Source organism: Vipera ursinii (genome assembly GCF_947247035.1).
Source record: "Vipera ursinii genome assembly, chromosome: 5".
NCBI classification, from domain to species: domain Eukaryota; kingdom Metazoa; phylum Chordata; class Lepidosauria; order Squamata; family Viperidae; genus Vipera; species Vipera ursinii.
In genome coordinates, this window is record NC_139518.1 from 58,205,211 (window position 1) to 58,231,065 (window position 25,855).

Below are 25,855 nucleotides of genomic sequence, written 5' to 3' on the forward strand. Positions count from 1 at the left end.
AGTCGTTTCCAACTTTAGGGGCTGGTGCTCATCTCCGTTTCAAAGCTGAAGAGCCAGCGCTTGTCCGAGGACGTCTCCGTGGTCATGTGGCCGGCATGACTAGACACCAAAGGCGCACGGAACGCTGTTACCTTTCCACTGTAGTGGTCCCTATTTTTGTACTTGCATTTTTATGTGCTTTCGAACTGCTAGGTTGGCAGAAGCTGGAACAAGTAACAGGCGCTCACTCTGTTACGCGGCACTCGGGATTCGACCCGCCAAACTGCCGACCTTCTGATCGACAAGCTCAGCGTCCTAACCCACTGAGCCACCACGTCCCTATTATGTCAGTAATGAGAGCCAAATTAGTATATGGCTTAAGACACCAGACTAGAATCCAGGAGACCGTAAGCTCTTGTTCCATCTTTGGCATGAACCAAGCTAGGTATCTTTGGACCAATCGCCCTCGCTATTAGCCTAAGAAGTACCAAGCCACTTCCAAAAGTGTTGTCAAGAAAACTCAGAGTTTAGTTCAAGCAGTTGCCAGGAGTCAGCACCAACATGAAGGCACAAATTGCACATTTTTTTTAAAAAAAACACCAGTTGATAAACAGAGAGTTAAAAATTAGACCCCTCTCACCAAAATATTATAAACACATATCAAGACTGCAAATCTTGGTAGCTCCATTGTAGAGGATGAAAACAATTGTTCTAGTTTATATGGAGTGGAGTATATCAACCCTTGTTAGCTATTTGTATAATCCTTCTCATTGGTGGCCAATTAAGCAGGAAGGAATGGTTTATTGATTGGTTGTTGATGTAAAAGGATAAAACACAAGTCCATTTTTTTTATCTTGAAGGAGGAATTTATTGGTTCCAGAGGCATGACATATGAATTAATTAAAGATCATAGGAAAAAAAAACACATTGAAAACATTTCATATTTCATAAAATTATCAATTACATTTTCAGAAAATGTTGTTAACAGCCTATTTCTGATTACAAATTTAAAGTGTATTCAACTAGTTTTATACTTTTTTTTTGTTTGCTTTTAGCTGTGTCCTTGGCTCTTGCTTTAAATGGACTCTGCACGAACACTATTAAATTAATAGTGGGGAGGTAAGTCCTGAGTAACTATTCAATATACACCAAGGTATCCATAATGATTCTGGGTGAAAATGACAAGCAAGAAGCTTGTTTTGGAGAATACCGAACTCCTGAAAGACATTGGGTTGCTCTTTATCATTACTGCTACTATTATAGTACATGTTTTCATAAAGGTGGAAAAACTAATGGGTAATTAAATGAAAAACCGGTAAAACTAATGCTTTGTAGATTGCTTAGACATTTAGGAAATATTATGCAGTGTTTCATATTAAATCACTGTGGAGCACCTAGGTCCACAATCTAGCTAGCACATGTCTATAACACCTTTATGGGTATTGTAATGGGGGAAAAAAACATAAGCAGGATTTTTCCCCTTTAGTAGGGGGCAAAACAGGAAATTCCACAAGAGTGTTTAGGTTAAAGCAACTTCCCTTTTGCTTTGCTTTGAGAAATGAAATCTTGTATGGGGAAATGTAGAAGCAACTAAATTTAATTGCCTACTCTCATAAATCCAACTCGGTTGAAAACAGTTCATCGCATGCTACCAGTATGAACCCTCTGCTTTCTTCACCTTTTAAAAGTGCCTTGTGTGGTTTTTTCTCTCCACGAGATTGAAAAAGCCAATTAAGTTAAGCCCCTCAGTTTAACTCTAGGCGGTTAGAATTCTTAACTGCCTTCATGGTTACAATGCTTTGGATGAAAATAACTAATTAATTTTCCCTCAGCACTTTGTGCTCTGTGGAAAGCAGGCAAAGAAAAAAAAAAAAGCTTCCCCAGCAGAAATAGTCAGCTTAGTATAATGATCACTTGGAGGCTTTGCTAACGACTGCTCTTCCATATCAAATGTTCATGGGGTTTTCTTGCAGACCACGTCCCGATTTCTTTTACCGCTGCTTTCCGGATGGAATAATGAACTCTGAAATGCACTGCACGGGTGATCCAGATGTTGTGTCTGAAGGGAGGAAAAGCTTTCCCAGCATCCACTCCTCCTGTAAGTTTTTTTCAGATGTTGTGCTTTGCCATGATTCTTCTTGCTTCCCAAGAGGATATACAGTAGGAGAGAGAAGGCATGGATGAGGTAGCTTAGAGAAAGAGAGTGCCACCAATCTGAACGTTGGGAGCACTGGATGGGTCAATGACACGGACCGAAAGAGCTTGTCCTTTTCTGACTCTCTGCTGCAGTGGTGGGATTCAGCCAGTTCGCACCACTTCGGCAGAACTGGTAGCTAATTTTTTTGTTGCCCAGGCCCAGAACGGACTTCCGGAAGTGGTATCCACACAGAGAACCGGTTGTTCACATATTTGAATGCCACCACTGTCTGCTGGGAATGACTTTGTTGCCGTTTTTTAAAAAATGGTGTTAAACCCAGAAAAGTCAGAGCAGACTCTGGGGATATTTGAAGGAAGAAGAAAAAGGACCAGTCTTTGGCCACAAATATACCCCTGATTTAGAGGAAAAGTAGAAATATTGTGATTCATATGCGGGTCTGGATCAAAAATAACAACTCAGATGTAACTATCTGGGCTCCCTGGTTTTGGGGATTTTCTGTTTTTAGTGTTGGATGAGACTGATATTCATCCTGAGGGACATATTGGACATACTAGCCCTTTCTGGAAGAACAGATAGCAGCTGTGGTCAAGAGGCCTTTCACATGTATTCATCTAGTGCACTAGTTACACCTATTCCTAGATCAGGAAGCCTTCAGATGATTGGTACAGGTAATCCTCGACTTACAAGTATTTATTTAGTGACTGTTCAAAGTTACGTGCACCCTGAAAAAAAGTGACTTATTATCGTTTTCCCACAATTATGACCGTTGCAGCATTCCCATGGTCACATGATCAAAATTCAGCTGCTTGGCTACTGGCTCATATTTATTGATGGTTGCAGTGTTTCAAGGTCATGTGATCCCCTTTTGTGATGTTCCGACAAGCAAAGTCAATGGGAAAGGCAGAATCACGTAACAACCGTGTTACTAACTTAACAAGTGCAGCGATTCACGTAACAACTGTGACAAGAAAGGTCATAAAATGGGGCAAAACTCACTTAAGAAATGGCTCACTTAGAAATTTTGGGCTCAGTTGTTGTCGTAAGTTGAGGACTACCTCTAGTTGTTTTGTTCCCCTATGCCAGGGGTAGGCAACCTTGGCTCTTTTATGACTCGTGGACTTCAACTCCCAGAATTCCTGAGCCAGCCATGCTGAGGGGAAAGGGAGAGGTTTCCAAGCTGAGCCATGCTGGCTCAGGAATTCTGGGAGTTGAAGTCCATGAGTCATAAAAGAGCCAAGGTTGCCTACCCCTGCCCTATGCTGTTTCTCAGTGATTTGTTGTTTCTTGATTTTCAAGTGAAAGTTGCCCAGAGTCATTTGGAGTGAGGCAGCCTCTAAACAAACAAACAAACAAAAATCTACAAGACATATCTGTACAATATATGAGGCAGCAATTCTAATCCTGCAGTGCTTACCTAGCCCTTTTTTAACTTAGCATTTTTACTATTAAATCTTTTAAAATCACTAAATATTGTTGGTCAGTTGCGGTGAATGCAATGTATCCTAGGTTATGCAGGATTTTTTAATTATTATTATATGGGCACATTTTCCCAGTATTCCTCTCCGTTCAAAGAATCTGCCTTTGAAGGATAACTTTTAAGGTAACAGAAGAGGAATTTAATGAAAGAATTGGGAAAAATCTGTGTCAAGTACCTGCAGTTTAATTTCAATTTATTTGAATGTTATTATTTGAAGTTGTAAAATATATTATGTGTCAAAGATGTGATCATTGGTATTCTTGACGGGAAAAGATATATGTAAGAACTACAGTAATATATGTATGTTATTCTAAGTATATGTGTATCCACACACACACACACACAGACACACTCACAGGAACACATGATAACCCTATGGGGCCTAGGTTATATATATTGTATATGACAAATTATAACCAAATTATAACCAAACAAATGCAAATGAATATCAGTATGGCATGTATGATGCTGTGCAGCTTTTTTAAAAAGTCAGTTTTCTAAGTGTATTGCATGTAAATGAGTTGTAATCCACTTTTCAGACCGAAGTAAAACAGGATCACTGTTGTTGAGTTGGCTGCTATCCAGATTTACCAAAGGTTCTGGGTAAATTCCTTTAAATGCTCAGAACAAGTTGTCCCGCTCTGCCACTGTCCACTCTGTTCTGATTTTCCCCACTAACAAACTATTGGCAAATTAACAACAACAAAAATCACCATCATTGGAGATTGTATAAAACTGAGTCTGCTTCTTTTTGCAGTCCTATATGCATGTAGGAGAGATTAAGTAATATAATAGAATTTCTTTTTCAGAGAATAAGATTGCTTTGTAATGGTTGATTTATATGTGCACGTATGTACTGTATGTATGAAGAAGTAAACTCTCTGCCTTATATTATGACAATTATACATTATGATGTAAAAGCACAACGTGATGTTATCCTAGGGCCCCCTGCTTGCAAATCCTCTTTACATTAAACTAGAGATTTGGAGAAAGACATTTAGAATAGAATAGAATAGAGCTGGAAGGGACCTTGGAGGTCTTCTAGTCCAGCCCCCTGCTCAAGCAGGAAAACCTATACCATCTCAGACAAATGACTGTCTAGCCCAGACATGTCAAACACAAGGCCCGGGGGCCGGATCCGGCCCGCGAAGTGGTTTCATGCGGCCCGCGAAGCCATCCTGGAAACAGTGAGGGAACGGCGCCCACTGCCTTGGCCCTGGCCCAGAGACCCTCCTCCTGCCAGAGACCCTCAGATCTGTCCCACTCCTGCCCAGACCCCCATAGGCACCTTTGATGCGAACGATGTAGAGCTGGCCACGCCCACCGAGTAGGCCATACGCACTCTGGCCACGCCCACCCAGTAGGCCATGCCTACCCTGGCCACACCCACCCGGCCCCCTGAGGGCAACCGCAATGCTGATGTGGCCCTCAATGAAATTGAGTGTGACACCCCTAGCCTCTTTTTAAAAATCCCCAGTAATGGAGCGCCCACGATTTCTGGGGGCAAGCTATTCTACTCATTAATTGTCCTCACTGTCAAGAAGTTTATTCTTAATTCCAGGATGCTTCTCTCTTTAATCAGTTTCCAATCATTGTTTTTTGTCCTGCCCTTTGGTGCTTTGGAGAATAACATGACCCCCTCTTCTTTGTGGCAGCCCCTCAAATACTGGAATACTGCTATCATGTCTCCCCTGTTTCTTCTTTTCTTTAGAGTAGCCAAATCCAACCCCTGCAGCCACCTTTGATCATCTTAGTTGCTCTTCTGTGAATTTTTTCCAAACTCTCAACATCTTTTTTGTGATATGGTGATCAAAATTGGCTGCAGTATTCCAGGTGTGTCCTACTAGGGTTTTATAAAGCGGTACTAATACCTCGCGTGATCTTGATTCTATGTTTCTGTTTATACAACCCAGGATTGCATTAGATTTTTTGGCTGCTGCTGCACACTGCTGTCTCATGGTTAAGTGATCATCCAACAGGACTCCAAGATCACAGTTACTATTTTTAAGTCAGGTCTTGCCCATTCCGTACTTGTCCCTTTGATTTTTTTTGTACCTAAATGTAAAACTTTGCTTTTCTCCATATTGAAACTCATTTTGTTGGACAGGGCCCATTGTTCAAGTTTGTTAAGATCTTTTTGGATCCTTAGTTGGTCTTTTGGGGTGTTGGCTACTCCTGCCAGTTTAGTGTCATCTGCAAATTTGATGAGTTCCCCTTCAATTCCCTCATCTAAGTCATTGAAGGGTACTGGGCCTAGGACAGAACCTTGTGGTACCCCACAGCTCACTTACATGGGGATGTACTGCCATTGAGGAAGGGGGCGATGCCCAGCGGGGGCAGAGGGAGAGAAAAGGAGGTGCCCACATGCTCAACCTCCCTGATGCCCTGCCTACCCCCGATCGGGCCTGAGCACGTTCAATCAGGAGCGGGAGGAGGCGCATGCGCGCCCACTGTTAAAACATCAACAGGGAGAGAAAGAAAAGAAAGAAAGAGAGAGAAAGATAGACAGGAAGATTAAGGACCTTCCACCTGGAGGTTTGTCCAGAGCAGGTATCGTTGAACATTGGAAGGCCGGCCGAGGGTATAGGCAAAGCCAAGTCGGCTTTGGTGGAACAAAAAACCCAAAAACCTGACATAATTCCTGATCACATTTTTAAAAAATGTGAATCTCCTCAAAACTCCACAGCTGCATTTTTTTTGCATCCAAAGACAACCAATGGATCCTTTGTACAATATTTTTTAAAAATGGTTTGTTGTTTCTGTTGGTTCCCCCCCCCCCTTTTCCTTGCTTTAGAAAAATGCATTAGGAAAATCTAGTTAGTTGACTCACAAAGGAATAAATGTTACTATCATTCACAATCCATTTCTTAAATGAGTTAAAACAGCCTGCTGAAGCTCATTATTAAGTTTGGTTACTTTTCTCTCAAGCTGGAACATATGAAACATCTAATATGTAACATGATCTCTGTTTACTGGCAAATAAATTTTTAAGAAGAAGAATGGAAAGGATACATCTTTTGTGTGCTTGTTGTCAATTATATAGCTGCAATGTGAAGTTGCACCTTCTACTTAGTGTTTAGGAATATATTTGATAGTTAAGCAGTGCATATTATTTAACTCAGTGCTTTTTTTAGTCAGGTTATCCCAATGTTATTCATTGTCATCATAAGATATTTATTCCAACCAATTAATAGTTTGATTGTCCACTTGTACATCTTCACCCTGCATTTTTTCAATTTTTCTTCTTTTTGTTGCTTGAGAAACATACCTAGCAACTAATTGAATACAGATGATTATAGAATTTTTCCATTTCCTTTTCTTCTTTACTTCTTGGAGAAGATAGTAAGTATTCCCATTCCTGCCTAAATCTTCTTTAGGAACAAAAAACTTGCTTCTTAAGGGTAAAAGTTGCTGAACAGCTGATACAGTTTTATAGTCCAGCTAGTTTTGATATTTTCAGACACAAACTTCTTGAAAATCTGTGCTCTCCTTCCATTTTATTAATGAGAATTGTGCTAGCTTATTGTCTAATAAACCACATGCCTTCTGATCAACCAAATGGTAAATGGGCTACAAGATGAAAACCTGCAGTAAATCACGCCATTTATTCTTGGCACCAATTCACAGTGATTTTTTGCAGGCTAATTATGACTGTATTAAATTGCACTCTGTTTGTCAGTCTGTTCCTATCTTTTCTGCTGCCTGAGAAAACACTGTCAATTTTGTATTTTTATACTCTCCTTTTTTATATTGCTCAAATGAGCAGGAAGACAATTAGCAGACTACACATGAAATAAAGTAGCGAACGACAGCTGACAAAAGTGTGCAAAGCATGACAAAAGACCTAATTTTATACTGTCAGTCATTTCACATCAGTCTTATTGGCTATAAAAAACTACGTCTAGGAACAAAAAAGTGTTTCAAAATGAACCTGGTTCTCTTACTAATTCTTTCTCCTCCCAGCTACCTGGTAAAATATGTTAAGCAAGCTTTTTGTGGTTGAGAGTGGATGTAAACGTGACCTCCTAATCCCTGTTTACCTATTACAGCATTTCGGATGTCCAGCATTTTCTAATGCAAATTTCTTGTCTGTAGAATTCTTTTGCATGTATATGTAGATGTCTGTCCACCTTGCATATCCAGTTTTTAAAAACAGATGCAATGAACCTGATGGGCAGGCATCTGAAACATGAATATATATATATTTATTCATGTTTCAGATGCCTGCCCATCAGATTCATTGCATCTGTTATTACTTTTGAACAATAGCTCGCTAAAATCAATACACATTTTATGTAACTGCCAGGAGTAAGTTGTAGCCGACAAACCTCTAAGCCGTAAGAAATTAGACTTCCAGGATTAGAAGATTCTCTTGTTTGGACATGTAAAAGTCCTGTTGCAGTTCTTTGGAACCTCCTATATCAAAAATACCACTTCAGTTCAGCTTCCACAATGCCTACAGTATGTACTTGCTGTCTGGGTTGTTTGTTTGTTTATTTATTTATTAAAGCATTTATATGGCTCAGGTTGTGTGGCTCTGGACCAGAAAACAATCATAATCAACCCATACAAATGATCATTAAAGCAATAAAATGATGATCTCTTTAGCTCATCAGTTCGGAACTTGGAACATTCCAAGGCCCAAGAAAAAAGCCAGGTCTAACTGCCCAACAATATTCTGGGCTGAAAATAGTTTCCAAAGAACAGGGGCCAGCACAGAGAAGGCTTTCCTCCTGGGATGACTTTGGCTTCCCTGAAGGGACCCAGAATGTGGCCTCTTTATTCCATACAGATGCCAACTGATGTTGTGCCCCATCCTCCCCCTCCTAAGTAAGATTTGTCATCTGCTTTAAAGGCTTATTAAACAAAATGAGAAGATGTTTTTCTTAGCTTCCAGCACTATTTTTTAAGGATAAGGACAAGGCAAAGATGTCTGCAAAAGATAAAGGTACTTGGCCTTGTTTATTTAGAGATGCATGGAACAAATGCAAGCAATGTGTATTGCAAATGTGGGTAGTTCTTTCAGAGGATATCTTTCCTCTAAGCCAGGGCTTTTCAACCTTTTCACCCATTGTACCACTTTTAGGATATGGTAACATGTGAGTACCACCAGTCGCCTAGCAAGGTGTCAAAAACTTGATGACCAAAAAAAAAAAAAAGGAAAAAAGTGATGAAATACAGGTAGTCCTTGACAATTTGCTTAGTGACTGTTCGAAGTTACAGTGCCACTGAAAAAAGTGCCTCCCAAGCCACAGCCAAGCAAGACACCTGCCTGCCCGCCCAGCGGCAGTCTTCCTCCTGTCTGAGGTTTTCATTGTTGTGAGCATTTTTCTTGAGGATTGGCAGCAGGGGTGGGGTGGGGTGGTGTTTGATTTTTATCCCCCCCTCTGGTGGTTGCAGCATGTTTTGGTCACTTCACATGACCTGGGACCGAATCACAAGACCCTGGAAACGCTGCAACATTCCAGCTTTTCGCTGCTTCTTCTGGGCTTAGCAGAAGCGCCAGGATCAGTGCTGAGCTTCAGTTGGAGCCTGGTGCTGATCCTGGCGCTTCCACTAAGCCCGGACAGCCCCAAAGAAGCGCTGATCTTGGGGCTTCTGCTGAGCCCTGACAGCCCTGCAGCTCTAGCTGTCTCTCGCTCAAGCTTGTGCGGTGCTGCCACTGGTTCGGCTCATTCCCCTCCCCCACTACCACTTTTCTAGGATGGTCGCGTACTACCTGCCAGGTACCTGAACCACTTGTTGAAAAGCCCTGCTCTAAGCCATGGGTGTGAAATTCGATTGCGTCATGTGATGTATCGTAATGTTTTTTGCCTTTGTGGAGCTGGGGTGGGCGTGGCCTGCATGTGATGTATCTTGCCCGCGAGCTGCCAGTTTGACACCCCTGCTCTAAGCAAAAGAGCATAGGAAAGGGAAGGGACAGTTAGCTTTTATTCCGAGTGTAAATTTAACTATTGAAAAGGGGGTGAAAAGATTGGACAGCCACCTGTCTGAAATGGTATAGGGCAGGCATATCAAACTGCTGGCCCACAGGCCGGATGCATCATACTGAAACTGCGCCCACCCCATTGCCGGCAATGGGGAAAAAGTCACGATACGTCGTGCAACATCATGTGACGTCGCAAGTTTGACATGCCTGGTATAGGGTCACCTGCTTGAGCAGGGGTTTGGACTACTAGAAGATCTCCAAGGTCCTTGTTTATACATATATAAACAAACGAAGTGAACACTGGGATAGAATAAGAAAAACTAAAACAGTTTTCATTGCTAAAAGATCAAGCTTTCGTTGGCTAACTGTTCCCTTTTGACAACAGATACCCAGAGACAACTACAACCCCAAAAAATGGATGCGCAACAACTCAAAGAAATACGGCCGACCTCAGCAAACAGATCGGTGACGCGCTCCGTGAGCAGAGTGCAGACACCAACAGTATAAATGCAATCTCCCCACCCCAGCGTTTCCATCCTGACGATGTTGGCAGTTAGCCAACGAAAGCTTGATCTTTTAGCAATAAAAACTGTTTTAGTTTTTCTTATTCTATATAGGATGTGTTGTTAAGGTCTGTTCAGAATATGATGAGATGTGGTATTAAACTCAAGGCATTTCAAATGGAGATTGATTTCATGCCAACAAAATATTGGTAATGGAGTTAACTATTTAATTCTCTGCATCACTGTCTGGTTTCCTATATGTGATTTAAATTAAATAAGACACTCACAAGGAATTGGCAGCCTTTCAGTGTTCTTTAGCAAAATAATTAAATGATCTCTTCCCCAAAGTCTGGTGGTAGGTTCAAGCAATCAATGGCATTTTATCAATGTCAGGCCAAGAAGAATTTTCCATATGGGTGGGGTTGTGGCTTGAATCCTGCAGGGTAATTTATCTTCAAAAATATCTTGCACTTTGAATAAGCATTTCTATTGGACAGAAGTCCTTTGTTAAATATAATCTTGGCTTTAAACAATGGCAGGCAGAAAGAGTGTATGGGAAATAAACTCTTCTAAACTGGGATTTTGTTTTTTTTTATTTTTTGCAAGCAAAATCCTCAAACCAGATGCCCATTGATAAAAGATTGGAAATTAAATCAGAGAAGCTATTTTTCTTAACATCATCCTGCTTTTTTTTTTTACTGTAAATAGATTACTGTTCTGAGCAATTGAAGAACAATTTGTCAGTGCATCAGTTTTGGAATTTCCTACAGGTATTGAATGCATGATTTCAAGCATCAGCTGCTACTTGCGAGGGTTGCAAAAACATTTATTTCCAAATGCAGAAGAAAACGTTGAAGGTGACCTAAAACTAGATTTAGGTTTTTTAGCCCACACATATAATCCCACTTATTTCTGTATCACACCCAATTAAACCCAATTGTGAATTCTAGGATAATTGCTTTCTTATAATGGTTTAAGGTGTTGAAGAATATGAGCAATCTAAAGTTTCACTCTAAACCACTTTTAGGGCTTTTAAAATGGGATGCAATGTACAAATGTTTTAACAAAGCAAATATATGGCAATAAAGAAAAAATATGTTAGTAATTTTCAAATTGTCTAATTATTAATAATCAAGACACATTATATCTACTTGGAGGTGCTTTTGGGATGATTTGCAAATTCTATGTACATTGAAAGTACTGTTGTCTTTTTTTCCCTATAATTATTTGCATTTTCTGGGAAATGTAAAAACAGGGAGTGAAACCTTAGAGCTTAGAAAGGGGAAACAGGCATACTTTTTTGACACAGAGTACTGACTGACACTTAATTGCAAAACCAAAAAGCATTTTGAAAGCCACAGCACATCTTACAATAACCCTGGCCGAGCAGAGTAATTCATGGTGCAACATTTTATTTCTGGCCCATGTACTATAGTTCAAAATAATTGCTATCCTTACCCTCCATTAATCCATTTAATTCTCTTTTCAAGCTATCAGAGCCGAAGGCCTTATTCACATTTGAATTCATCCCATTTTATTTGTTTGCACCCATTAATACAATATGACACAGTCTCTAAGTCTTAGCATTATGGATACTTTCATTTCTGGATATCTTGCAGCTATTTTAGATTATAAGATCTGAGAACTCAGTAGGGGGTTTCATCATACAATCTAAAGAAAAGCCTGTGATAAGTTTGCAAAAATGGATTGGACATACGTTGAAATTTAACTTTGCTTTCATTTACAGAGGGAAAATGAGGGGGGAAAAAAATCACCAGGTAGAAAGACATGTATAGCTTTTTCACGTTCTACCTGAAATTGAAAAACATTGATTGCTACCAGCCACAAGAAAATATTGTAGCTGAATTACTGAAGATATTCAAATAGTATATACACAACTCATTTTCCAAACCTTTTTAATTAACTTCTGTCATTTGAAAAACGCTGACAATAATTTGAATTTCTCTGCTGCTTATCTTTTCTATTACAAGTAATCAGAAAGTAACATACTAGAAAATATTGCAATTTTCTCCTGGCTGTAATGTTCTCCTGGCTGGGTTCAGGGTCCATTTGATAAGTGTTAATAAGGCCTTGCAAGTCATTTCTGAACTGACTACATTGCTCCTGGGTTTGGTGTATTTTTCACATAATTCTTCCCTTCCTCCCAAGCAATTCTATTTATTACTTTATTTTATTTTATTTTATTTTATTTTACTTTACTATTTTACTTTACTTTATTATTTTATTTTATTATTATTTTTACTTTACCCATGGGCTATGACTAACATGCATAATTACATCAGACATCAGACACAAATATTTTCATCATAGCATCATCACCTGTGTGGCATTATATTGATGTCACAATGGTTTGATAGATTCCATTTGTAATGGTAATTCCAGTTTTAGTCATTGATAGCAATAGCAATTAGACTTATATACCGCTTCACAGTGCTTTACAGCTCTCTCTAAGGAGTTTACAGAGCCAGCATATTGCTCCCAACAATCTGGGTCCCCATTTTACCAACTTCAGAAGGATGGAAGGCGGAGTCAACCTTGTCCTGGTGGGAATCGAACTGCCAAACTGCTGGCAACTGGCAGTCAGCAGAAGTAATAATAATAATAATAATAATAATAATAATAATAATAATAATAATAATAATAATAATAATAATAATAATAATAATAGCAGCCTGCAGTACTGCATTCTAACTACTGTGCCACCAATGGGTCATTAGCTGATACATGGTATAATAAATAAGATCTATAAGAGAATCCCTGCATAGTTTTGGAAATTAGAAGACTTAGATTTCAGAGGGAGACCTGGTAAAATAAGATGTCTCTGCAAAAGCACAGCTGATGACTGCAGCAAAGATTAAAGAACTGGTGAGTTCTTTGGAACTTTTCCAGATAAGGAAAGACCAGGAGATCACCCCCATTGTTCCAAATGGTTGCTCCTTGCAAGGAGACTGCAAGAAAGTGGTTCTTCCATGGGGTTGAGTGCCAGGAAAGAAAGGGATTAGCCATCTTGCTCACAACTGTAGTGGAGCCTTTTAAACTTAAGGACAGTAAGTTCACAAATTTCACTTTCTAATCACGTTCAGAAATTGCCATCTTAAAGGTTAGACCTTTGAACAGATTAGTTTGAAAAGTCACCTGATTGGTTTAATTTCAACTCGGAACAAAAGAACATTAATTGCAATTTAAGAAGTTAAAGAATTTGAAATAAATAGCAAAAAGCTAGATAAGATTTTCATCTCAGAAAGTTACAGCAGTTTAAGCATCCAGTTAAATTTGGCTCTTGCTTTAAGTCTTGCTTTAAGATTTTGGAATTAACTATAAAACTGTGGGAACCAAAGTTATTTTGGTTATCTTGGTTTATAAAAAGATAAGTAACTTTATAATTTTAGAAAACTGGACACTAGAGGGAGCTAAAGATTCAAAGTGGTAAGAAAAAAAATAAAACCTGCTCCAATCCTATATCAATATTTGAATGAACTAAATATTAAGACTATTAGAAAAAGGAAAAGGGAGGAAAGGAAAATTAATTTATTTGATCAAGGTTAAAATAAGACACTCACTTTCAAAATTCTGGCAAGCCTTTACAGATTGATACCTGGATTGAAAAGTTGATGCCTTATGGATTTGCTAATAGTTAAGGAATGAGATATGAGATTAAGAAATATCTGTAATCTTATAGGAAATGAGGAGTTACTAAATTTGTATATAATTGTAATGTAGATTGGAAGTCACTTCTTTATATATTCTTTATCATAGTCTTTTCTCTTTTTTCTTGCACTTTTTATTCTTTAGTTTGTATTAGTTTTTACTTTACTTACTAAATTGGTAATAAAAATTATACAGGAATTAGAACACTTATATGCTTTCTATGTCTTTCAATCAGAAAGTTTTCACCAGATGCACACACTACCTGAATAGAACGTCATTACATGAATGATAAATGTATCTTCCCGCACCCCTTTGGAACCAGATCCATTTTCCTGCTTGAAAGCTACATCAGAAACAGCAATGGTGATTTCCATACAGGGGCTGTAAATCCCTTAAAATGAATGTAATCTTCTAGCTAGCCCATGGACTGTCAGAACACTTTTTTGGGGGAATGGATATATGTTTTCATTCATTCTCTCGCAAAAAGTTGATCAAGTAGAAATGGAATAGATTCCCCCACTCCCAGGCTGCAAAAATTAGTTGAGAGCTTGAAGTCATGCCAATGAAATGACTTTCAGTGAGGTAGTTGGAGGAAAAACCTGAACAACAAAAAACAATCAATTATGCATTATACATTATTATGGCCAGGTTTGCACATTGAGCTAAATCAGTGGTTTTCAAACTTGAGATACCTAAGGAATCCTGAGTGTGAAAAATCAGTCCAGAAACCATTAATGAAACCATTTCATGTTATTTGTTTTATTCAAACAAAATGTTACAATTAATGTTGCAATAATAATTTCATACAGTGCAAACTGAATTGTCATGTTGAACCCCTGGATGATTGTCATGGAACCCTGTGTTAACTGGTCATTCATCCACCTAGAGAGCGTCATATAGAAACCACCTTGTTTTCCAGATGGGAAAGGGAATTTTTCTTTCAACAATGTGCCTTTGTACATTGTGTATTTCTTTCATTTTGAACCAAGGAGCTTAACCTTGAAGTTTCTGTTTGCTTTTATTGAACTATTGTGTATGCTGTGTTTATTATAGTCATTATTTTTATGATTAATTACTGCTGTTGTAGACCACAGCCTTCATAGAGAAATCTAAAATGCATGATGTAATCAATATATTTGGTTATAATTGCAATGACAGTAGTTTTTATGTCCTTTGTTTTTAGAAGCAGCTTCTGTCTTGGTGGGTTTTTTTTTAAGGTCTGCTTCTTTATATTCCAAAAGATTACAGTCTTGTGCAAAGAAGCTCAGTTCCTTCCTTTCTTTCTTCTTGCATTCATGATGCTTGCAATAACATAAAATTGAAAATTGGTGCTTTAATAAGGTTACTTCATCTGTTGCTACTTTCTCATTTAGTTTAATAAGGAGGATTTCTAAATGAGCTCACTAGATTCCCATTCTGTACTGTTTACTATTTCTGTTGCCAAGGTTGGCAAACCAGCAAGGGAGTAATTGAAATCTTTGGAATGTTATTGCTGTACCCAGTCCAAGATGGACTTCAATCATTAACCCCATAATCATTTAGAAGAGTGGAAACAAATAAGGTTATCTTATCTGGGATTTTGCTAAGCAGAAAGGAATGATGGATCGATGCATTGATGCTTGTCTTATTTCTCACTCATTCTTTAACACTGCTGACAGTTAAGGATCAACAAACTATAAACATATCTATTTCCTTGGAGCACTGTTGCAAAATCTACACTACAAACAGTGTAAAATACAGATTTCCAGACTTAGCATTTCACTGTCCTGTAACAAATAATTAGTGTTATCTTCCTCATTCCTCAACTGTCTGAAACAACTTTCCCCTAGATACAAGTTTTATATCAAATAAAATCTATAATTATAATGGCAAATTCACTCATCTGGGGCTTTGCTCTCATCTAGGGCTGGAAGACAGAGTTCCCCATTTGTAGGCATTATTGTCACAGTTTACATCAATTTTTCCCAGTAGCAATAACTTTATAAAATATAATTAAAATGCACGTGTCCTTAATAATAATTCCCCATTAGTGAGTTGAAGCAAAGATGTGGTTGTAAAATGTGGAAGAAGGGTGTTCATGACATGTTCATGATTGCAGGAAAAGACTCACGCCTGTAGATATATTACAGCGACATCAATTTCTCTCTTGCTTAGAAACTTTGCCTTATACATGTTATTAAATGCATGAAGGCATGATCCTGAAGCCAATTAATAGCCTATAAAATGACTCTAAATGTTTTAGAATGCATTGCGGCAGTAAACATTTCAATAGTCTGAAATCCTTTGATCTGCATGGATGGGTGTGTGTGTGTGTGTGTGTGTGTGTGTGTGTTTGTATATGTTCATACAGGAATCATTTCATGGAATTACATTCAAACCGTAGCTAAATGAAAAGCATATTAACCATCATCTAACACAAGAGTTAAACACCAATATTAATGCAGTAAAAGACATTTATGTCTCTGTTGAATAGAGACATAAATGAATTCTGCCATTTTTGGTTTTTCACAGTGTTAGGTTATTTTATCTCAGTCAAAGGAAAGAAAAAGATTGTATCTCCCTTGTTATATCCTTGAAAACCTTCCCTACAGTGTAATACGTAGTTTGTTATGTTTTCTCCAAAGATTAAAGGGACTGAGATAGGAGAAAGAAATTTCTTGGTTTTTGCTTGGGTCAATAAATTGTTTCCTTGCAAGTAATGTGTAACTTTGTGCCATCCTCTGATTACTTGGTCCTTTGTTAATTTGCTCCTTGGATTGAGAAATGTCATCAGTCAGAGAAAAAGAATAATAATCCAGCAACAAAGCATGGACAAACAGTATGTAAGCACTCTTCTGAGCTGCCAAGAAACACTAACAATAATGACTATTAATTGAATATGGATATTAAATATCAGCTGTGGAATGGAAGGTAAGGATAGGAACTAGGAAATGCAGGGCCAAAGAGCCTCCTTTGGTCCAAAAAGCTAGATTTCACTACTAGACTCTATCCTGTAGGGAAAGAGCTTCCTCCTTCAAAACTATACCAATGTAGAATAGAATAGGATAGGATAGGATAGGATAGGATAGGATAGGATAGGATAGGATAGGACCTTGGAGGTCTTCTAGTCCAGTCCCCTACTCAAGCAGGAAAACCTACAGTATACCATTTCAGACATGTGACTGTCTAGCCTCTTCTTAAAAATCTCCAGTGATGGAGCACCCATGATTTCTGGAGGCAAGCTGTTCCACTAGTTAATTGTCATCACTGTCAGGAAATTTCTCCTTAATTCCAGGTTGCTTCTCTCTTTGATCAGTTTCCAACCATAGTTACTTGTCCTGCCCTCTGGTGCTTTGGAGAATAACATGACCCCCTTTTCTTTGTGGCAGCTCCTCAAATACTGGAACACTGCTATCATGTTTCCCCTATTTCTTCTTTTCTTTAGACTAGCCAAACCCAAGTCCTGCAGCCGTTCTTCATATGTTTTAGTTTCCAGACCTTTGATCATCTTAGTTGCCCTTCTCTGAATTTTTTCCAAATTCTAAACATCTTTTTTGTGATATGGTTGCACTATTCCAGGTGTGGCCTTACTAGGGTTTTATAAAGCGGTACTAAACTTTGCGTGATCTTGATTCTATGCCTCTGTTTATACAACCCAGGATTGTATTAGCTTTTTGGGCGGCTGCTGCACATTGCTGGCTCATAGTCAAGTGATCTTCCACTAGGACTCCAAGGTCCTTCTCACAGTTGCTGTTTTTAAACCAAGTCTTGTCTAATCTGTACTTGTACCTTTGATTTTTCCTGCCTAAATGTAAAACTTTGCTTTTCTCCACATTGAAATTCATTTTGTTGGATAGGGCCCATTGTTCAAGTTTGTCAAGATCTTTTTGGATCCTCAGTTTGTCTTCTGGGGTGACTCCTGCTGGTTTAGTGTCATCTGCAAATTTAGTATGTCTACCACTGCAAGGGTGAACAGAGTCTAGGTTTAAGAATTGTTTTCCAGAAACTATTGCAGGTCCAACGATTAATCTGAGTTTTACCAGTTGATTCAAGTCTAACTGGTTTTCCTATCCTGCAATAATGCTTGAAATCCTGGAGTACAAGCATTATGTAATATTTTCAAAGTAATTATCCACCACACCTGGAGGTTTTAATATAATGTACTAAAGGTAGGATGTTCAGTATTGCAGAGAAGTCATTGGCTATATACTTTGGCTACCCCCCCCCCAATTTTATTGATATCTGATTCTAAATTAAGTAAATATTGCAGGGTTTTTGAATATGGTGAATGGAGTATAGAATATACAGACTACCCTGCACAATTACTTTTGTTTTTGTGGCAGATGCACAGTGTAAAGCTGTACTTTTTTAAACAACAACAACAACAACTTAGAAAGCAGTTGTGGAATATGATTGTTTTTGCAGACACAGGCGGTAGCTGGAAGAATTAAAAAAAAAATGAAATAAAATCCTCCATACAACCAGGTTTGCCATCTGTTATTTTTTTCCTCTTGACTTCTATGTTTTAGATTTTAGTGGGAAAAAGATTTATATAACTAATTCACTGAATTAATACATTTTTCAAATCCAATGGTTAGATAGGCATTGACGAGGCGATTGGTGAAAGCAACAACATGTTTATTAGGTTAACAAAGAAGCAGCACTAACGGTTGCTTAGCTTCTATTTATACGGACTGCTGCTAAGCAGCGTCCAATGGAATTAAAGTAGTATTTCCTGCCCAAAACACAAGCTAACAATTCTGCAGACAAGCAGTCTGGAGTTTAAACAGACACAGTAGTTACCTATTAATAACGGTTTCCAAGTAATTTACATCAATACATAACAAACTACACTCCAGCAAATAGGAAGATTCATTTATTTTTCCTTTGATATTTTATATATGTATAACTTGCAGAAGGGTTTATCATTTTTGGGAGGAAAATGGAATGGAAATGGTGATGAGCTAACCGTTATGGTATCATTAAAAAAAATGTGATCTTACCATAACTGTCAATTTGTGTCAGTGAATATGCTATGAAAGCCAACATTTGAAACCACAATCTTTTTAAAATGTGTATTTCAGCAAAATTTGCTGACTTCTCACCTACAAATTATATTTCTCTTATCTCATACAGAAAACCAATCTCTTTCAATGAGATCCTGCGATATTGCCATACAAGTGAACACATGCTTTGATCATTCTGTGATCAGTGATTTATTTTAACATATTTTCATGTTTGACATATTACATTATGAGCATGGAGGCTCATTCTCCGAGCTTGTGGGTTGGTTTCCGAAGTTTCATTACCAGGCTAGGTAACATCTTCAGCAGAGCTTAGGGGATGTCTGTGCCTTATAAAGGCTTTGTGAGGTCAGTCTTGTGATGGGGAGGTTATGTCAGGTAAGGGCCAGATCAGGTGAGTGCCTTCTACTGAGTCTTGTAATGGGTCAAGTGTGGGTGTGTCAAGTGAGGGTCTTCTAATGCAGGAGTCCTCAACCTTGGCAATTTTAAGACTTATGGACTTCTTAAAGTTGCCAAGGTTGGGGACCCCTTTTCTAACAAGTCAGGTGTGGGTTATATCAGATGAGGGTCTTGTAATGGGTCTTCTGATGGGGAGATTAAGTCAGGTGGGGGTCACTGGGAGGTGAAGTGTTGGTTGAGGGAGGACCTCACAAACCCTTTATAAGCACAAAGCCTTTATAAGCAGAAGAACATAGACACAAATATCTCCTAAACTTGGCTGAAGGTGTTACTTAGCCTGCTAATGAAATGTTTGGAAACCAACCCACAAGCTCAGAGAACAAACCTCAACCTTCATCCTATAGCTACAGATATTTGCCACCTTTGCAATATTACGATGAAACGTGTATATTATTAAAATTGAGGATACTGTTTTCAATTTACAGTATAAAGAACTCAAAGTGGATGGTAGCAGTTTTAGCACTGGATCATATATATATACACTGACTTTGTTTTCCTTCCTGTCATTTAATATTTCTGAGAGAATAGACTAAAGGGATAGATGACTAGATAGATAGATAGATAGATAGGTAGATAGATAGATTATGTATATGTATATATGTATCTTTCTACCTGTGTATGTTACAAAATAGTGCAACCAGGAATAACTTTTCAGGTTCAGACTTCTCAGAAATTTCTTTTTCTTATTTTAAGAAAATACAGAAATTTAAGAGTAAAAATTGAGTTGGTTTGGGCAATTAATTTTAAAATGTCTTTGCTTTTATATCTGAATACACAAATTTTCTCCTGCATTAAGAATATAGTATAGTACTATGAATTACTGCATTAGACTGGAGAGGGAGATATTAAGAAAGGACAGCAGAGGAAAGCAAAATGGAGGAATGATGGTGTTATGACTAATGGAACTGTGTAATAAAGAATTCTAAGTTATAACTTACTCTGGAATCTTTCTTAACGTTCCACTAAAAAGATTGCAAGAATTGATGATGAAAGTGATATTTGCCTGGTCAGCAGATGCAGTAGCTCTAAAATATTTGCATAATTAGGAATGGTCTGTAGCAAATCACTCTACATTTTAGCAGGTGAAATATATATTAACTAAGTTGGGAGTTAGTACCATCTTGCTACATATTCAACAAGACGAATAACAGACTTCGCTTTCTTTTCCTAAGAAGACATGTTCACAGGTTGAGTATGAAGTTTTGGAAGATGTATGGACTATTTTATGTTTTAATGTTTATCTTAGGGATGTCCAATTGTTGTGCTAAGGCATCACAGTCCATTCAAAATTTCAACAATTTTGCCACCTTATGATTTTGTTGTACGGCACTTTTCTAGAAAAAAAAATGTAGCTGATTCTTACTTGCATCTTCCATTATATGATTCAGGATGTATGTTCATCAAGTTATTGGTGAATTATCATTAGAATAACTGCTTTGCTTCTCAGCAAGACACGTTGCTCAAAATATTTCATCATATTGTTCAATCCAATATATGGTGAAAATAATTTCTATTCTACAATGACCATTAAGCACTTTTGCTGTTGGATGTTCTGTATATGATGTTCTCATACTGCAAGGTGAATGGGCCATTATACCTTAATCTAAAGTGACCAAATTGTTAAAAATGGCTCATGAAACATATCAAAATCTGATGCAGGAAGACAGATTCTACATATTAAGTTTTATTGGCTTAATACAAACTTGGTTGTACATTATCAAGAATTATGTTTCAGTACATGTTAATCAGCCATTGTGCCATTTTCCATAATCATCTCATCCTTGGACCAAATTGAACATTGATATTGTTGAACCCCTACAAAGGATGTGTATACTTACAAGCATCGATTCTTCTTCTTACTTTGCAGTAGCTGCATTGCCACATACTCAGCTGATGCCACATTTTTGCCATTTTTAATATTTTTATTTACTGATTATGCCCTATGGTTTAAGAGTCATTTTGCTTTTGTTGAGCTCAGCAATGTACATGCATAGGAAACTGTTAATGGTAGTAGCTACTTTTTCGATATAGGTAAACTAGGAGGTACCCTGCTGGTTGTAGGGCCTGGAAAATGTTCTTTACTTCACTCTTTTGTTGCTCTTCTTATTTTTCATTTTTCTTTCATACGATATGTTTAAATAGAATAATCTTTTTGTCCTACTTCCTTGTGAACATTGGCATTTGAATCAAAAGTAAAATGCATGTTTGTTTACATGTAAATGGTGTAATTCTTTAAAGAGAATTGTAATTGGCTCAAGTAGGGGGAGAAACAAAGAAGTGAAAAGAAATTAAAAGCTGTAGCTGAAACTAGTTAAAGAAGTAATCATAAGATTGTCCAATATTTTCTATGCTTCTATACTTTTCCATATTTTTTCTGCACAGAACAAGTCATACTGTGTAACAACTTCATAATTTTGTATCATGAAATGGATCTCTATTTTTCTTTACTATCCCAAGAACAGCATATAAAGAAAGAACTAGTAAAAAATAAATTAATCAGAGTCAGTTGGTGTAATGGTTAAGGCATCAGTCTAGAAACCAGGAGACAGTGAGTTATAGTCTTGCCTTAGGAACAAAACCAGTGTGTGATCTTGGGCCAGTCATTCTCTTTCAGAAAAAAAGCAATGACAAACCACTTCTAAAACCTTGCCAAGAAAACTGCAGGGACTTCTCCAGCCAGTCACTAGGGGTGAAGAGTGGCATAAAAGTACCTAAAAAAGGAGGGGAATTTTTAAAGTTGTATCATTCTGCTCCGTGCAAGTTTTCAAAACTAACACATGGTCAACCTTCTTGGGCCATTTATACTAAGCTTCTTAGTCTCTGTACTGAAATAGTAGTAGATGCATCAGGATCAGATAAAACTTTACACTAATAAGGTAAAGGTAAAGGTTCCCCCACAAATGCGTGCTAGTCGTTTCCAACTCTAGGGGCCGGTGCTCATCTCCATTTCAAAGCCGAAGAGCCAGCGCTTGTCCGAGAACGTCTCCGTGGTCATGTGGCCGGCATGACTAGACACCAAAGGCACACGGAATGCTATTACCTTCCCACCGTAGTGGTCCCTATTTTTCTACTTGCATTTTTATGTGCTTTTGAACTGCTAGGTTGGCAGAAGCTGGGATGAGTAACAGGCACTCTGTTATGCGGCACTCGGGATTCGACCCGCCAAACTGCCGACCTTCTGATTGACAAGCTCAGTGTCCTACCCACTGAGCCACCATGTCCCTTTTTTGCACTAATACTCAGTGCTTTTTTGTAAAAAAAAAAGTGCTGGAACTCACACATGTCATACAACCTGCCTTGCCTACCCTACAAGGTTCCATCCAAAAAAGGTGCTGGAACTCCGTTATGGGCATTCTATGGCAAAAAAAGCCCTGCTAATACTACACATATAATTAAGTGACATGTTTTAAAATCTGGGATTTCAGTATACATGGCTCACAATTTCATTGATGGTAAATGTCAGTCATCACATAAGAATGTTTCTTTTGAAACATTTCTGAGTCTTCTTTTGAACCAATTAACACTAAAAGCTATTTTGTGGCTATTTTAGGGACATGTCCAATTGTCCATGCAGTTTTATTAACATAACACAAAAGTATTCTGTCATTGTTTTCTTCTGTATTGACTGCCATGTTTAGCCTATAGCTCTACGTTTTTCTGGCTCTTATACAGTACTCACCAGGGCTCCTTAACTTTTTTCAAGGTCAACCAACCAAAATTGTATATTACATATGAATTATTATATTATTGTCACCAGATTCAAAGCAGGATTATGATAATAATACATGAAATAAATTATTTTCATGATAGTCTATTTACACAAATTGGAATATGAATGAATTGCAGAATATTGTTATTTTTCCTGAAGCTATTCATTAGCTACCAAATTGAAATTATATGCATAATGCAGTGGAGTAATAACATAGTTTCAATAGGGTATATAATGTATGCATATGTACATATCTATAATAGAGATAGATAGATAGATAGATAGATAGATAGATAGATAGATAGATAGATAGATAGATAAACAGACAGACAGACAGACAGACAGACAGACAGACAGACAGACAGACAGACATAAATTTACACTTTGCATGATCCTTGAACCTCTCATTATATTTTGCTATGGAAATCAGAGATGCAATTATTGTCATTTATTTTATGAAGAACAATTATATTTTCTCCAGCAAAAATGAATAGTTAAAGTATTTGATGAGCTACGAGCAGCTAATGTTTGCCCATAATTACAACCATTTTTCTATTTTAAAGATAAATCTGTTAATTAACTGTACTGTAGGACACTATGTTTGAAACATTTCATTGCTTAAGAAGCCATAGCAATAGCTGAGACAAAAGGCTTCCTACAGACTTGATCAGTTTATTAATTTTGCTTTAGGTAATGTCCTTAGAATTTATTTTGTAATTCCTATTACTTTGCTTTTTGTCTACTAATTATCTAAGAGTTGGACAAGTTTGGAATATTTTATTTTACCATTATTAATTCAGGAAATGTCTGAAGTAAAAGTACAGTAATTAAGCTATAGTGAATAACAGTAAGATTTCTCATGGACAGGAAAAGGATTTATAGTATCTGGATTAAGGATACTTTCTTTGAGGATTCACTCTCTCCTATCATTAGATAATCCAATCAGATTCTGCTGTACTTCATTGGATGCAGGTGGCCACAAGATGTCCATTTATATCTGAAGAATTCAGTGATTGTAGTCCCCAAATTTGGCATTGTAACTATTAGCACAAAAATCTCAAAGATTGGAAATGGATATGCTTAAGCCCAATCATTATTACTGCTTCAAATTCCCAAGTTGAAACCAAAGTATGTCTGAGTTGAGACATGCTAGTTGAGACATGCTTATTTAGCAGAATTCCTCATCCCAAAAGGAAGAATTCCATGATTTAAGTCCAAGTGTAATTTGTAAGCTCATAACTTCCAGAAGCTGAGCCAAGCAGTGGTGAAGAAAATGTAATCTGAATCCTCCCCTAGAAAGAAAATACCGTATATACTTGAGGCAGAGGCTTGCAGGGCTGGCAGAGGTGGCGGCAGTTCAGCGTTGTTTCTCCCCCTCGTGTGTGTGTGTGTGTGTGTGTGTGTGTGTCAGACCCGCAGGAATGGCTAGTAAAGGTGGTGGCAGTCCAGCATTTGCGTTTCTCTGTGTGTCAAGCCCCGTGGGCTCGACACACAGGAAGGGGGGGAATGCCGGAATGCCTCTTCCCTACCAGCCATTCCCGTGGGTCTGACACACACACGCACGCACGAGGGGGAGAAACGCCGGACTGCCGCCACCTCTACCAGCCGTTCCCGCAGGTCCCTCTCTCTCTCTCTCTCTCTCACACACAGACACGCACGAGGAGGGAAACAACGCTTGACTGCCGCCTCCCTAGCAGACCTTCCCTGCAGGATGTGCTGCCAGGAAGCCTGGCAGCCTGATGAGCGGACCCTGCGAACCGCGGCCGAGCCAGCTCCGGGATGCTGCCAGAGTCAACGAGCGGCTCGTCGTGGCACAGAATATAGATATGTTGCTAAGAAGGGGCCAAGCTTATACTTATACTCAGCTTATACTCGAGTCAATAACTTTTTCCAGTTTTTTGGGGTAAAATTGGGGGTCTCGGCTTATACTCGAGTCGGCTTATACTCAAGTATATACGGTAACCGAGTACTGGAGACATGAGAACAAAACCCATTTAAGATTAAAACATTTTAAGTCTTTTTTTGCAGACTTGTGCATTAACATCTGTACTACTAGGGAGGCTCCCTGTGTCACATTTTTCACATGAATTTTAGTATTGCAAGCTTTGTTATGTTACTTAGCTTTTGACCTGAACTCATTCAGAACTTATATGATCTTATCTTCAAGCTGTATTTGAATGTCCCTTGCCTGATCCTTTGTATTTGAAGGATTGGACTTGTGTTTTGTTTTCTTGACTTCTTTGACCTCTGCATGTTTTATGAGTTTGCAGTTAGTTCTGTAGAAGTGCTACAATGCTAGCCATAAAATAAGGCACGTTACACATCAATTTCTTTCCTCTAAAGACCTATCAGCTCTTTGTTTGATGAGATTTTTGAAAGTTGCACGCTATTTTGTAAATTCCAAGGAAAGCCATTTTAGGTATTGTCCAACTTTATTTTCTCCAATCTTCAATGGCAGCAGCAGTGCTAAAAAGGATAGACTTCATGAACCTCAAAAATCTGTGTAACATTTGCACCTCAAATGACGTTCATATTATTTTTAAAAAAGTTATTTGCTATTATCGCATTTGAAAGGATATATATAGCAGGGGTGTCAAACTGCCGGCACGCGGGCCAGACGCGTCACGCAGAAGCCGTGCCCTCCCCCATTGCCAGCAATGGCAAAACAGTCCCGATAAGTTATGCAACATCACGTGACGTTGCGAGTTTGACATGTCTGATATATAGCATTTATTTGTGTGGGGAAATATTATGTATCAGTTATCAGAAAAATGAACAGCAACAGCATATAAAAGTTACCGATTGCTTTTTTTTTTTTAATGTTCAGAGTTGGCACAAAATATTCCATCACAAAATTTAATACTAACGAGAAAATAAGAGTAATTATAGCCAATAGAATTTATGCATTTATTTTTTTCACTTGCAAGCATGCCCAATTCCAAAGCAAAAATTTAAAAAATTAAAAGAAA

General features: G+C 38.1%; 1 protein-coding gene across 2 annotated transcripts in view; it reads left to right on the forward strand.

The window, feature by feature from the left end:
• The window catches only part of PLPP4 (phospholipid phosphatase 4), a gene marked incomplete at its 5' end in the record, with an annotated part of 120,088 nt that overhangs the window by 56,552 nt on the left and 37,681 nt on the right, over positions 1 to 25,855 (forward strand). The window contains 2 exons of one of the 2 annotated variants that reach the window (XM_083364538.1): positions 1,035 to 1,098; positions 1,953 to 2,077. The exons of the other annotated variant lie outside the window; for it this stretch is intronic. Of the exons in view, the coding sequence (XP_083220664.1) occupies positions 1,035 to 1,098; positions 1,953 to 2,077 (189 nt within the window). The remainder of the gene's footprint in view (positions 1 to 1,034; positions 1,099 to 1,952; positions 2,078 to 25,855) is intronic. 2 annotated transcript variants of the gene reach the window in all.